This window comes from Ciona intestinalis, chromosome 14, assembly GCF_000224145.3.
Source record: "Ciona intestinalis chromosome 14, KH, whole genome shotgun sequence".
In the NCBI taxonomy this organism is placed as follows: Eukaryota; Metazoa; Chordata; class Ascidiacea; order Phlebobranchia; family Cionidae; genus Ciona; species Ciona intestinalis.
The window spans coordinates 1,235,668-1,249,474 of record NC_020179.2 but is presented as its reverse complement, the minus strand read 5'-3'; the positions used below and the strand labels follow the sequence as shown (position 1 = coordinate 1,249,474).

Sequence of the window (13,807 nt, the reverse complement as noted above, 5' to 3'; positions counted from 1 at the left end):
TTAACTGTAAGCGTGTTTAACAACTGTTGTTTTGTCGCTATATCCTGTATTTTTGATTACAATATTTCTAAATCTTCGCTACCGTAATCGAAGAGACAAATAGAGTTATTATTATTATTATTATTAATGAAAATGAAGAGATGGTATATTAATGTTATAAGATTTTTTAGGTCGTTTATCTGGCTTATTGTTGTCATTTGAAATAATTGGGTATAATGCTGTGGGTACCACTATTTAATTAGCAAATAAATAAAACAAAAAAATTTAACTGTAAAAAAATATTCAAATTATTGCAAAACCAGTAAATATGCCTAAATCGTTTTACTGGTTGTACTGGTTTACTGGTTTTACTATTTTTTATAATGGTCTGTCCTAAAAACTAAAAATAAACGTACCGAATCATTCTCAAACCAGTAAATTTGCTAAAACTCAATAAAATCCATAAAATATAAAAAATTATAAATATTTTTTTACAGGAAAAGAGATTGAAAAACTACCAATGTCAGAAAAAGTGGATTGCCTGACCATTTCCACGACACCAGCGAAAAACGCAATTGACGACCAGTTGCAAAAACTGTTTGAAACTCTCATTGATTCGTTGCGGACCAGAGTTACTACTGATGTACAAGAACTTACAAATTTTGTGTCATCTGCTACGGACTCACTACAGACAATGCCACAAACTATTCAAGAAATTAGTCTGGCCAATTCAAAGTACGTACTGTTGGTTATATAGTGGGTTGGGGGAAGATGGGGCATCTTTTCGCTCTATTTTCTCGTCCTATTTGGTAGTAAACAAAGAACATTCAAAAAATTATAAAACTGTGTTCTCACGACTTCCATATACTGTCAGGATATTTGGATATTATGTGCTTAAGGTGTCCCGTCTTCTCCCACCCTACTGTATATAGGGCCTAACTTTGAAAAGTCAAAGTACCCATAAGTTTTAAAAGAGAAAGGTTTATGCCGACGAAAGCAAAAAATTATTTTTTTGTCACAATATTAGATTTTATTTAGGAAATAGACTGATCATTGCACTATCACTACTGTATGGTGTTTATTTTAAGACATGTTTGTAAGATAGGCTATTAAATTGTTCTATCATTTATACTGGCCGCTCATGGGTACTCAGATTTATTTTCAGGGTATATACGCATACCTTGCATACCCATGTTAGGCGCCTATGTGGTTATATATTTCATGGAACTATACTGAAGTATGGTAAGCGTATCCATATTGTAGCCTTATATAAGTGAACGCCAGTAATTTCACACATGATTTGACTTGGTTTTTAGGGAAAAAAAATATTGGGGTAATGAGCCAAATCTTGCCAAAATATTGTAACAAATAGGCCAACTGTGGCCAAAACCCCAGTTCTCATGGCTTTCCCACACTGTAGAACCTCACCCATACAAAATCCATTGCAGACATGGAGAGCTGAAAGATTCAATGCCTGGACTCCAAGCTCGTTACACTGGAGCGGAAAGATTGGATGCTCTGTTGAGGAAGATGTGTGGGGAGGGAGTAGGCTCCTCTTTGTCCTCCTTAAGATCAAAATGGGACTCCCTGGATATTTTAATGGAAAGTCACCAAGAGGTTATCAGGGGTCAGGTAAGATTTGCCCAGATTTTTCAAAAAGCATTTTATTTAACTTTGACTTTGTTTTTGTTTTGGAAAATCTAACAAATGTCCATTAACTTTACTGAAAAATTTTAATGTCCCTTTTTTTATGCAAAACTCAATATTTTTTTTTTAGATTTCCGTTATAAAATCATAAATTTCTTTTTATTTTAACAAGAAAATTGCACTGTCTACATATTTTACCAAATAAATTACCCCTCCAAAACTTGTTTTTTAAATTTCAGTCATGAAAGCCCAAATTTCTTTTTATTTTAACAAAAAAATGCAATGTATAAATTTATAAAAAAAATATGTTGGTATTATTATATTTGCTTTTTTTAGATTTCTGTCATGAAAGCTGGAGTAGAATCCAGAGTAGACTCGTTTCTGGCCGAACTGGACAAGTTCTCAGCCAGATGGAACCAGTTGAAACCGGGTGATGATGTCATTGAATCTGGAGACAAAGAAAGACTTGCCAATGCAGTGAAAGCGATCAAAGACAGAAAAGATGAATTTGCGGAGTTAAATCACACCAAAGAACAACTTCTGTAAGTTTTGTGGTTAACTCTATCTTAGTTATTTAATTTGAAAAGATAAAATCAAATTTTGTGTTTTATTTTTTGCATATTTTTTAATTTTTTTAAAAGTTTTGTGTTTTTTAACCTGCAATTGCTTCTGTAAGTTAAGTTCAAAACTGTTGATTTTAAAATAAAAAAAATACCTGATAAAATGTTAATAGGCCAGCTCTGACCTAACTCCTAGGCAAACAGATTTAGCCACTCAGCATTTTTACTTTTCCCAGTTTTTACCTGCAGCATGTATTGAATGACTGTAGTTTTGTTGTCAATATTTTTTCTGCTTTTATTAATTTAATTTCCGCTGTCGTAATTGAAAAGATAAAATAAAACTTTCATGCGTTAAAATTCTTTTTTATGTTTACAAATTTTTTTATAAAATTTTGTTTTATTGTTACCATTTTTTTATACAATTTTGCGTTTTCTAACTTGCCCTTATTTACAGCTTTGATTGCAAGAGTTTTGAACTACCAAAACCTGACTTTACACTTGCTGAAGAAATTAGAGTCGATTTAGAAGGAATGGAAGTTATTTGGCTTTTATATGAAGATTTTCATGGTGGACTTAATGAAATGGCTCTACAAGACTGGATATCATTCAGGTTTGTGTATTATGGCTGTTTTTAGAGTATTTGGCTGTCTTGTAACACAGGATGTTCTGTTTTACACACCCCGTGCCAGCTTACAAGTTACCATGTATGTAATTTATTTACCCTCACAGGGCGGGGCAACGATAGTGGTTTCAATTTGTGGGTGATTTTTGTTTTTATGTATGCCTGTCTGACTGTTTGGACAACTAGTTAGTGACCACTGGGTTGGAGCAATTGCCGTTAAGTGTCTTGCCTAAAAACACAAATGCCCACAATGGTAGCAGAGACGAGCCTTGAACCTATTCTATAAGCATTATATAAGCACTCCATAAAAAAAATTCAAAAAAGTATCTATTTTTACAAAATTGTTTCTCAATAAAAAATACTTTTCATTTCTTACAGAGGCAAAACTCATTCATTTGAGGAGTTTCTTCTTTCATGGGAGGACAGGTTGCGACAACAAGACCCAACAATGATGTCTGTTAAACTACAGAAAGATATTGCTGTGTATAAGGTGAAAGAATGTTAGGAAATAATTATCTTTTTTGGTCAACACTGTTTTAGTATATATATATATATATATACTGTTTTGGTCAACACTGTTTTTTATACGCACTCACTCTATTTGTTATAAACAATGTACAGAAATTGATTTCTATTTCTTTCTGGTACAATTGCCTGCTGTTTCCATATATTTTTACTATGTGTTGTTTGTATTTTAAAAGATAAAAACAAAAATCCTATAACTTTAAAAAAATGCTTATTAATTTTCTCGAAAATTTGTTTAGGAAATAATTCCTGGACTTAAATACGTCCGAGGTGAACACCTGTCACATGACCACTGGTTGGATCTGTTCCGGTTGATCGGTTTGCCGAGAGGCACCACATTGGAGCGGTTAACTTTTCGTGACATCCTATCAGTGGCACCAACGATTGCCGCCAAGATACAAGAATTAAAGGTGGTTTTTTAAATGAATGTAACTTACTTTACCCTTACGTGGAGAGAAAACGACAGTCGTTGTTTCATACACCTCGTGCCAGCTTACGAGTTACCATGTATGTTACTTTTTGGGTGATTATTTTTTGAGGACTTTTTTTATGTATGGCTGATAATTTGTAAAACCCATTAATGACCATTAGGTTAGAGCAATTGACATTAGGATAAAACACCTAATTTAATATTCTTTGTTTTTTGTCAGGAATTAAACAGTCGGGCTCAGGGTGAAGTCTCCATAAGAGAAGCATTGCGCGACCTTGAACTGTGGGGGGCTGGGGCTGTGTTCACATTCACTGAGTATCAAGATAGCGCTAATAGACCTATAAAGCTGATAAAGGAATGGAAAGACCTTCTGAATGAGGTAGGGTATTAAACAAATAGTAGGATGGGGGAAGATGGAACTTCTTTGTAGTGGGGTGAGGAAAGATGGAACATCGTTTTATTCTATTTTCTCGTCCCATTTGGTTAAACACAAAGAACATTCAAAGAATTATAAAACTGTATTCTCACGACTCTCATAGACCGATGTTATTTGTTTAAAATACAATAAGGATATTTGGATATTAAGTGCAAAGGTGTCTTGTCTTTCCCCACTCTACTATACATTAAATTGTGTTAAAAATATTTATATATAAAAGTATTTTATTTATTTAATTTTACCTGAAACTTCTGGCAATAAAAGTTGTCTATATGGAAGAGGGACAAACTGGAATGACTTGGAATAAATTCCGCGAATCTGACCCTGATCTGATGTACATATAGTTGAACGATTCTTGTATAGTAAAATACAGTAATGATCTGGTGTTATGAAAATGTAACCAACAAAAATCAAGTCCAACCACTAATGGTAATTGAGAAATGTATTTGCCTAAATGGCATCGTCAGTCTCTGCAAAAGAAGCGTATAAAATACAGCGAAATAATGGAATGGAAAAAACAAAGGAACAAACTGGAAACCTGGTACAAACCCATATCAAATTCCATACAGGTTGGAGACAACCAATGCTTGCTGCAGTCGCTAAAAGACTCGCCATACTACTCCGGGTTCGAAGATAAAACTGGAGTTTGGGAAAAAAAATTGGTCGACCTTGACGAGCATCTTCGTCAGATCAACTCCATCCAGAGGAAGTGGGTTTACCTTGAGCCGATCTTCGGACATGGGGCTCTTCCGAGGGAGCAGGCAAGATTTGAAAGAGTGGATGTTGATTTCAGGTGAAGATTTTTATCATTTTTAATTTAAAGTAAATTTTTTTTAATATTCTAGATTTTTCTCCTTTTTTGTGAAAAATATTAAAAAATTGAAATTTCGTAAAAAACTGTAATTTGCTGTTGTCTGCAAGTATTGTTTTTAGCAATTTTCTACCAGTTTTTTTGTGGCATAATTTGCCAGATTTTGTGTTGGCACTAACATGACACATTGAAAAAATGTAATATTTTTAGCAATTTAATATCAAATAAATTGTATTTTATAAAAATGCAAAACAATCACATTCTAAATTTCAATTTATTTTCTAATCTTTACAAAAATATGCAAATCACTCATATATATATATACATATATATTCTAAATTTTAATTTTTCTAACCATACACTCTTTTATTTTAGGTCCATAATGTCTGACATAGGCAGAGATGGCCGCGTTCTGTCTATAGTTGGCCATACTGGCTTAAGAAGTCAGCTTTCCACAATGCTGGACCAACTGCAAAGGTGCCAGAGGTCCCTAAATGAATATTTGGAGGAAAAACGAAACGCTTTCCCGCGATTTTACTTCATTGGAGATGATGATTTGCTTGAAATATTGGGACAGGTTGGTGTTAAACTTATAGTAGGATGGGGGAAAGACGGGACAACTTGATATCCAAATATTCTGATCGTGTTTTAGGGTAGGGTGAGACGGGACAACTTTGGCACATAATATCTAAATATCCTGATTGTATTTTAAACAACTAACAACGGTCTATGGAAGTCAAGAGGATACGGTTTTATAATTCTTTCATTGTTTTTTGTTTACTACCAAATAGGACGAGAAAATAGATTGAAAAGGTGTCCCATCTTCCCCACCCTACTATATATCAGCTTTAATTTATAAATGGGTTACTGGACCAATTCTAAATTCCTGGCTTGCATGTTTCACTTCATGAATACAGCAAACTATTTGTAGTATAGTTTAAACATAGAGGTAAAGTTTAATTCATGTATAATTTGCGTGTAATTTAATAACTGATTGAGTGGCTTACACTTATTCATTCTCGGGTAATGGGATGCCTTCAGAAGTTATAACATCTGTATATGCCTTATATAAACCGTATACTGCTTAGATCATACAGCTTAAATTACTGGTCTCTAATCTTCTGGTTAGAAAACAAGCGCTAACCACTCTTCTACAACGTCAAAAATTTAACATAACTTACTTAAAAACATCATATACCAACCGCAAACAGTGAGCCTTGAACCTAGTACCCTCTAGTTCTAAAAAACTTTACTTCAACTTAACATACTGTTTTTTTAGTCTACCAACCCATCTGTAATTCAATCGCATTTGAAGAAACTTTTTGCCGGCATTCACTCAGTTAAGTTCAGTTCTGACGAGGAATCAAAGCAGATATTGGCCATGAAGAGTTTAGATGGTGAATTGGTGCCACTAATTCAGCCTGTGCATGTTACTACTGATGTAGAGGTATTATATCTTTGTTTTTTTACAGTTTTTTTTTGGTGATTTTGTTTTTTAAGAATTCATTTTAGTTTTTGAAGATTTTGGTTTTTTAACTTTCTAAAGGTTTAGTTTAACACCACTGAAGATGAATTAGTTTTTTTAACTGAAACATGAAATGAAAGCCCTATCTTACCTATGGCCATTGAGACTGCAGTATTTTTGTTCTAACTGGGTAAGGTCCTATGGCAGTGCTCTTCAACCTTTTTTGGGTTGGTGAACCCCTAAAGTTGTTGCGACAAACTCATGCACCCCTGATTGCTTTAACGTAAAACTAATGACGTTTCGCAATTCCCTGTGATGCAAGATATAGAATTTATATAAAAAAAACTGTAGAAAAATGGCTAAATTTGTAAAAAATGTTCAAAACTGAATATTATTGCTGAAAATTGTTGAAGTTTGTGATACACCCTTGTATACACTTTTGTACTGGTGCACCCCTGGCATATTTTGATGCATCCTAGGGTGCACCATGCACACCGGTTGAAGAGCACTGTCCTATAGTATGGCATGGATTCTGTATAGTGAGAGTTAGTCCATTACCACAACACCCAAGGTGCTACAACCCTCTAGTGACAAATGGGTTGGAGCAATATCCACTAAGTCTGTCAGTATCACTGTCATAGAACCTGGTATCCTTAGGTTGCAATACAAGTGAATAACCACTAAACAACATACAACTCATAGTGGTTAGTGTACCTGCTTCTAACCCAAGGGCTATGGATTCAAGGCTCGTCGCTGCTATTTATTTTGTTGTTTGTGTCCTTGGGCAAGACACTTAACGGCATTTGCTTACTAGTTTAGTTCTCTAAATTGTCATACGGTCATAAATAATCACACACAAAGTTACATATGTGGCAACTTGTAAGCTGGCATGAGGTGTATGAATGAACACTCATGTTATAACCACTGTTGTTGCCTCGCCATGCGAGAATACATAATTTACGTACATGGCAACTTGTAAGCAGTCAGGAGGTGTATGAAACAGAACATTCGTGTTATAAAGATATGTTGTTACCCCGCCGTGCAAGAGTAAATAAGTTACATACGTGGGAATTCATAAGCAGGCACGAAGTGTATGAAACAGTCATTTTTTTGCCACATGTAATAAGTCAAATTACGTACGTATAATAACAATACATACTTTTTTTTCCAGGAATGGTTAATGAACTTATCGGACCAAATGAAAGATACCTTACGTATATTAACCACTAATAATATACGTACTACTAGTCATGACCCTACACAGTTCCCATCTCAGGTATATTATACATTTACTTTTTAGAACTTAAGCAGTTTTTGCATAAGTCAGAACATAGTATCCAATTAAATGTTTACTAAGTTTTTGAAATTTTGAACAAAATTGGACTAAAAATTTTTGACTAAAATTATATTATATATATATATATATAATTTTTCAAATTTTGTACAATTTTTGGGCCAAGTTTTTTGTACCATTTTCTACCAAAGTTATTTTAAAACAACCTTGTTTTTAAGTATAATAAACAAAATAATCTTGATACAAAAAACAAAATGTGCATAGTAGGGTGGGGAAGACGGGACACCTTGAGCACATAATATCCAAATATTCTGATTGTGGCCTATGGGAGTCGTGAGAATACGGTTTTATAATTCTTTGAATGTCCTTTGTTTATTACCAAATGCAACGAGAAAATAGAACGAAAATGTGTTCTATCTTCTCCCACCCTACTATATAATATATCTTGTTGTCAAAATTTAAATTACAGTCAATTTGCAACAACATTTATCATTTAATTTTTTTACAAGATCTTATGTCTTGGGGAACAAATAGCATTTGCTAAGAACTGTGAGGCATCCATAAGAGAAAATAAGCTTCAGCAGTTACGAGGAGATTTAGAAAAGAAACTGCGATCTTATACATCTGTATATATCAATGCTACTGAGATCGGTGAAACAGGTTTGTTTTATTGGATGTATTTTTTTTTAATTTTACTATTTCACTTTTTTTATGAAAATTTTCATATTTCTAAAATTTTTTTCGGATTTTTAAAAATTTCATTTTTTTTTATTTTTTTTTATTTTTTCATCCCATTTCCAGAGGCTCATGTCCTTGATCTGAAACTGAAATCCCTGATTCTTGACATTATCCACAATATTGACGTAGTGGAGCAACTGATAAAGAGCAACATCCGGAATATATCAGAATGGATTTGGCAGAAACAGCTTCGATATTATTCCGATAATTCTGCATCCATGAAAATGGTGGACGCAAAGTTTGATTACACGTTTGAATATCAGGTGAAAATATTTATTATTTTGTTACTTTTTGCATGTGGAAAGACATTTTTTGACTCGAATCCCATGTTTTTCAACAATTTTTCACTTTTTTTTACCCATTTTTTTAACGAATTTCTCATCTTTTTCTGTGGCAACTTTTTGAAAAGTCATTGATTTTTTTACTTTAGCTCTTCTTTTGAGCATTAGAACCTATTTTTTGTTGTAGCATTTTCTTTTTTGGTTCAAAAGAGACTTTTTTTGGCTTAACATTAATAAATATTTTTGCCAAGAATCCACTTTTTGTCACAGCCTTCATTTTTAGGTGTTAATATTGTTTAATTCCAGCCTTTTTTTTATTTAATCTAGGCATATGTCACAGATTTTTTAAATAAACTTCAAATTTATTAAAATAATTTTAAATTTTAATAAATTTCAAATTTTTACAAATTTTAAATTTTAATAAATTTCAAAATTTAACGAATTTCAAATTTTAATCATTATTTTTTTAATAATTTTTCATAGGGCAACGCACCCAAGCTAGTCCACACGCCCCTAACAGACAAATGCTACCTTACATTAACACAAGGCATGCATATGGGGTTGGGTGGGAACCCGTATGGACCGGCGGGAACCGGAAAAACTGAATCAGTGAAAGCCTTAGGAGGTTTATTTGGAAGACAAGTCCTTGTTTTTAACTGTGATGAGGTATGAATTTCAATTTTGTATTTTTTTTTATTTTAAAAAAAAGAAAAAAATGAGAGCTCTTTATTTTTTACAGTGTGATTTTTTAAAAATTCCAAATTTTTGACTTTATTTTTCAATAGTTTAAAAGTTTTGACAGAATTTATTCAGAAATTTCAAAATATAAACTGAACATTAAAAAAATATGCAAATACAAAGAAGTTGTTTTTACCAAATAATAAATATTTACACAAAAACAACTACAAATGTTTTAATCAGTACTATTGGATGTAAAATCTTTTAAAATTTTTTATTTGTTATATAATAGATTTGTACTTTCAAATTTTTATTAAAAAAATATATTTTTTGTATTAGGGCATCGATGTCAAATCAATGGGTCGAATTTTCATTGGCTTGGTTAAGTGTGGAGCATGGGGTTGCTTTGATGAGTTTAATAGGCTTGAAGAGGTTGTGTTATCTACCGTCTCTATGGACATACAAGTCATACAAGCTGCATTGAAAAGCAGAGCTGCTAACATTGAACTGTTGGGAAGACAGGTACGTTTGGGACAACTTTGTTTTATTATTTTTTTTCTAAAATTTAAAAGAAAATGGCCCGATAGCATTTTATGGCTTTTAATTTACTTTTTTAAGAATTTTTGGTCTAAAAAAATTAAGTTTTTTAAAAATTTATCAAAGTTATTTGGTGTTTGCATTATTTCTGAAAACAGACTAAAAACAGCCAATTTTTCATAGTTTTCTATTTTTTACAGTTTTTTTTATGTTAATAAAGTACGTATCAATAGTTTACAGAAAAGCCAAAGTAAATGTAAATCCCATACATTGCCCTATCTGTAGGATTCATAGTTTTCTTATGTTAAAATTACTACTTTTTGTTGGCTTTATTTTTGAAAGTTACATATTTTTGCCTCTAACTGTCTCAGTTATTAATTACAATGATTTTTAATATGTAGATTTTAGTAGAAATATGTCTTTTAATTCTGTACTACAAATTTCAACTTAAAATTAAGTCACATACAGGTCAACTGTCTGCTAAATACATTTTTGGCATTTTGTTTTTTCATACCCCTAAACTTATCTTTTTAGGTTGATAATAACTTTCTCCAGGTTGATAATAACTTTCTCCAGGTTGATAAAAACTTTCTCCAGGTTGATAATAAATTTTTAGGTTTATAATAACTTTTTCACTTTGCTTTTTTATACCTCCTCTAAAAATACCTTTTCCGTGCCTTTTACTTATTTTCTTATTTTTAAATAATCTTTTTAGGTTGATATTAATCCCAACTCTGGCATTTTTATCACCATGAACCCAGCGGGAAAGGGTTATGGTGGAAGACAGAAGCTACCAGACAACTTAAAGCAATTGTTCAGACCTGTAGCTATGTCTAAACCTGACAATGAGCAAATTGCTGAGGTAAAATTTTGATTCATTCAAGTGTTAAAAGACTGACATATATGAATGAATCTAACTTTATCCTTGTGTGGCTGAAAACCGAATTGTGGTCCCTAAAGCATAATGAAATAACACACAGTTTTGATTAAAGATTGTCACTTTTGCAACACATTTTTGTCATGAAATGCAGATATTATTCACCAAATAACATTTTTTTAACAAACTGCAAAAATGCACAAAATTGATTAAATAATACTTGTGAAACTGAGTATGTAAAACCCAATGTTCTGTTTTGTTTTTAACCTAATTTTTTTTATGCAAAAATTTTTAGGTGATTCTATTTTCTGAGGGTTTTGGCGAAGGCAAAGCATTAGGTCGAAAACTTGTTGCTGTTTTTAACCTCGCACGTGAACTACTGACACCACAACAACATTATGACTGGGGTCTCCGTGCGCTTAAAACTGTTCTAAGGGGTAGTGGACAGGCATTACATAATTTAAGAAGAAAAACGGAAAATTCAGAGACTAAGGTATTTTAAGTAACAATTTATATTTTTATTCTTAATTTTAATTACAAAACTTAAGAGCTGATTTTTGTTTAATTTTTTCCTAAAATATCATTTTTTTGGGGAAAAAAGTCTGAATTAATTTGTCTTTTAATAATAAAGTGAAAAATATTTTCCCTATAATTAAAAACAACAAATTTTTTTTTTCTATAATCTTTATAAGTTTTTGCAGTTTTAAAGTGAGATTTACATTCAGTTCGTAATTTTCCACAATTTTATAATTGAAAATAAAAAATTGAGTAAAACTATTTTTAGATAACCCCTGATGATGAATGCAAACTTGTCGTACAAGCTTTAAGAATCAACACTTTATCTAAATTATCATTCGCTGATAGCCAGAGGTTCGACGCTCTTGTAAAAGATGTGTTTCCCAATATAGTTTTCCAAGGTGGGGTAACTCTTGTTTTTTGCTTTGTTTAACGTTAAAACCTAACAGCGTTTTGCAATTTCTTTTTTTTTATTGTAAGAGTGATTTGGTTATGCTATTTTATTGGATTTTTATTAGTTTTTTTATTTTTTTTTTATATTTATGTACATTTTAATCTGGCACAGGCGTGTTTTATTATTAATAATTTTCGCATGTATGGTAATAAATTTACAAATATAATCTAAAAATATGAACAAAAAATAGCAAGGACTTATTTAAGGTCTGACATATTTATACTTGAAAAGATAGCCCAAAAGTTCTGCAACTTTTTGTTTAATAAAGCTACATTGCAAGTTTAGCTTCCCTGAATTTAGAGATCAAACCTCAGTTTTTTTTTACAAAACCTCAGTTTTTTAACAACTTAGAAAGTATAACTTATTTTAAACACCAAGTTTTCCACCTTGAGACTAAATAGTAAATATGACAGCTAAAAATCTGCCATATTTTATTTATTTCAAATCCTGATTCTAAAATTTCTATATTTTCTTTAGAAATGGAGCAAGAAAGTTTGCGTGCTGCTATCGACGCACAGTGCAATGAGATGCATCTAGATCCACAAGACCGACAGAAGAAAAAGATTTTAGAACTTCATGAACAACTACAGCAAAGAATGGGAGTGGTTATTGTTGGTCCTTCTGGTTCAGGTAGTTTTTTTACCAATTTTGGGTTATTTTCGGTGGTTTTGACTTTTTTGTGAAAAAGGATTTTTTAAGTGTTTTTGGTTCCTATGCATTTGTATAGTAATTTTTTATGGTTTATTTTTTAACTGATAAAGGTTTTGTTGTGGTTCTTTTTTAAAACTGTTTTGGTGGTATAATAATTTGTAGTTTTGCCTAAACCACAAAGCTAAAATATATTGGGTTTTAGAAACTGCCTTAAATGTAAATAAAACTTTAGAAGACTGGCTAAAATGTGAATAAAAAAATAAATAAAAAAATAAAAAAATTTTCAATTTAGGTAAAACAACCTTGTGGCATGTACTGCGTGGCGCCTTGTCACGGCTTGGCCGCGTGGTCAAACTCCACACCATGAACCCAAAGTCCATGCCACGGAACCAACTGCTCGGTAAAATTGATTTGGACACCAGAGAGTGGTCCGATGGTGTTTTAACCAACAGCGCAAGAGATGTGGTCCGTGAACCACTGGTAAGAATGAATGTAACTTGCTTTGTCTTGTGGCCGGAAAACAACGGTCGTTATAACACGGGTATTCTGTTTCACACACATAGTACCTGCTTACGAGTTACCATATAACTTTGTGGGTGATTATTTTTTGTGGGGATTTTTCATTATTTTGGTTTAAAATTTGACTAATGAGTATTTAGACAACCTGTAAGTGCCTACTGTGTATAACGGTAGTTATGTGATTATTTGTTTTTTTTTCATGGAAAAGTTTTTCACATATGAACAGTTTGTTTTTTTTTCTAAAATTTTTTATGAAAATTTTTTAAAGATAAATTTTTTCTGAAAAATCTAATATTAACACACTTTATAATCAGTATCATATTTATTACTGTTTATTTTTTTATAATTTTTTTTAAATTATGTTTAAAGATAAATCATTCTAAAAAATCCAATTTCAACACATGTTATAATCAATATCATGTTAAGTATTCTATTTTTATTAGAAAAAAATATTTTTTAGGACGTTCACTCTTGGATTGTGTGCGATGGTGACATAGATCCAGAATGGATCGAGTCTTTAAACTCCGTACTTGACGATAATCACTTGCTCACGATGCCCTCTGGTGAGAGGATACAGTTTGGACCAAACGTAAATTTTGTGTTCGAGACTCATGATCTCAGCTGTGCATCTCCTGCTACTATATCAAGGTATTTAGATGTTTTGGGGGGAAGAATTTATTAAAAGCAATTTATAGAAGGTTATTTTGTAGAGTGTTTTATTAAAAAGATGGTAATTTTGGGGTATTTTTTGGAAAGGTAGTAGTTTTAAGCATATTATTTAGAAAGG

General features: G+C 31.9%; 1 protein-coding gene across 3 annotated transcripts in view; it reads left to right on the top strand.

Annotated features, from left to right (window-relative positions):
- The window catches only part of LOC100185331 (cytoplasmic dynein 2 heavy chain 1-like), a 44,637-nt gene that overhangs the window by 1,830 nt on the left and 29,000 nt on the right, over window positions 1-13,807 (top strand). For 2 of the 3 annotated variants that reach the window (XM_026837467.1, XM_026837466.1), the window contains exons 4-23: window positions 1,428-1,611; window positions 1,963-2,168; window positions 2,641-2,796; window positions 3,187-3,298; window positions 3,573-3,743; window positions 3,984-4,142; window positions 4,769-4,992; window positions 5,386-5,587; window positions 6,290-6,457; window positions 7,647-7,751; window positions 8,279-8,429; window positions 8,571-8,770; window positions 9,272-9,454; window positions 9,806-9,988; window positions 10,719-10,865; window positions 11,176-11,373; window positions 11,665-11,797; window positions 12,328-12,480; window positions 12,794-12,981; window positions 13,481-13,668. In XM_026837467.1, the coding sequence (XP_026693268.1) occupies window positions 1,428-1,611; window positions 1,963-2,168; window positions 2,641-2,796; window positions 3,187-3,298; window positions 3,573-3,743; window positions 3,984-4,142; window positions 4,769-4,992; window positions 5,386-5,587; window positions 6,290-6,457; window positions 7,647-7,751; window positions 8,279-8,429; window positions 8,571-8,770; window positions 9,272-9,454; window positions 9,806-9,988; window positions 10,719-10,865; window positions 11,176-11,373; window positions 11,665-11,797; window positions 12,328-12,480; window positions 12,794-12,981; window positions 13,481-13,668 (3,411 nt within the window). Of the gene's footprint in view, window positions 1-459; window positions 715-1,427; window positions 1,612-1,962; window positions 2,169-2,640; window positions 2,797-3,186; window positions 3,299-3,572; window positions 3,744-3,983; window positions 4,143-4,768; window positions 4,993-5,385; window positions 5,588-6,289; window positions 6,458-7,646; window positions 7,752-8,278; window positions 8,430-8,570; window positions 8,771-9,271; window positions 9,455-9,805; window positions 9,989-10,718; window positions 10,866-11,175; window positions 11,374-11,664; window positions 11,798-12,327; window positions 12,481-12,793; window positions 12,982-13,480; window positions 13,669-13,807 lie in introns of those variants that run through there. The other variant, XM_018814905.2, reaches the window with a different exon arrangement.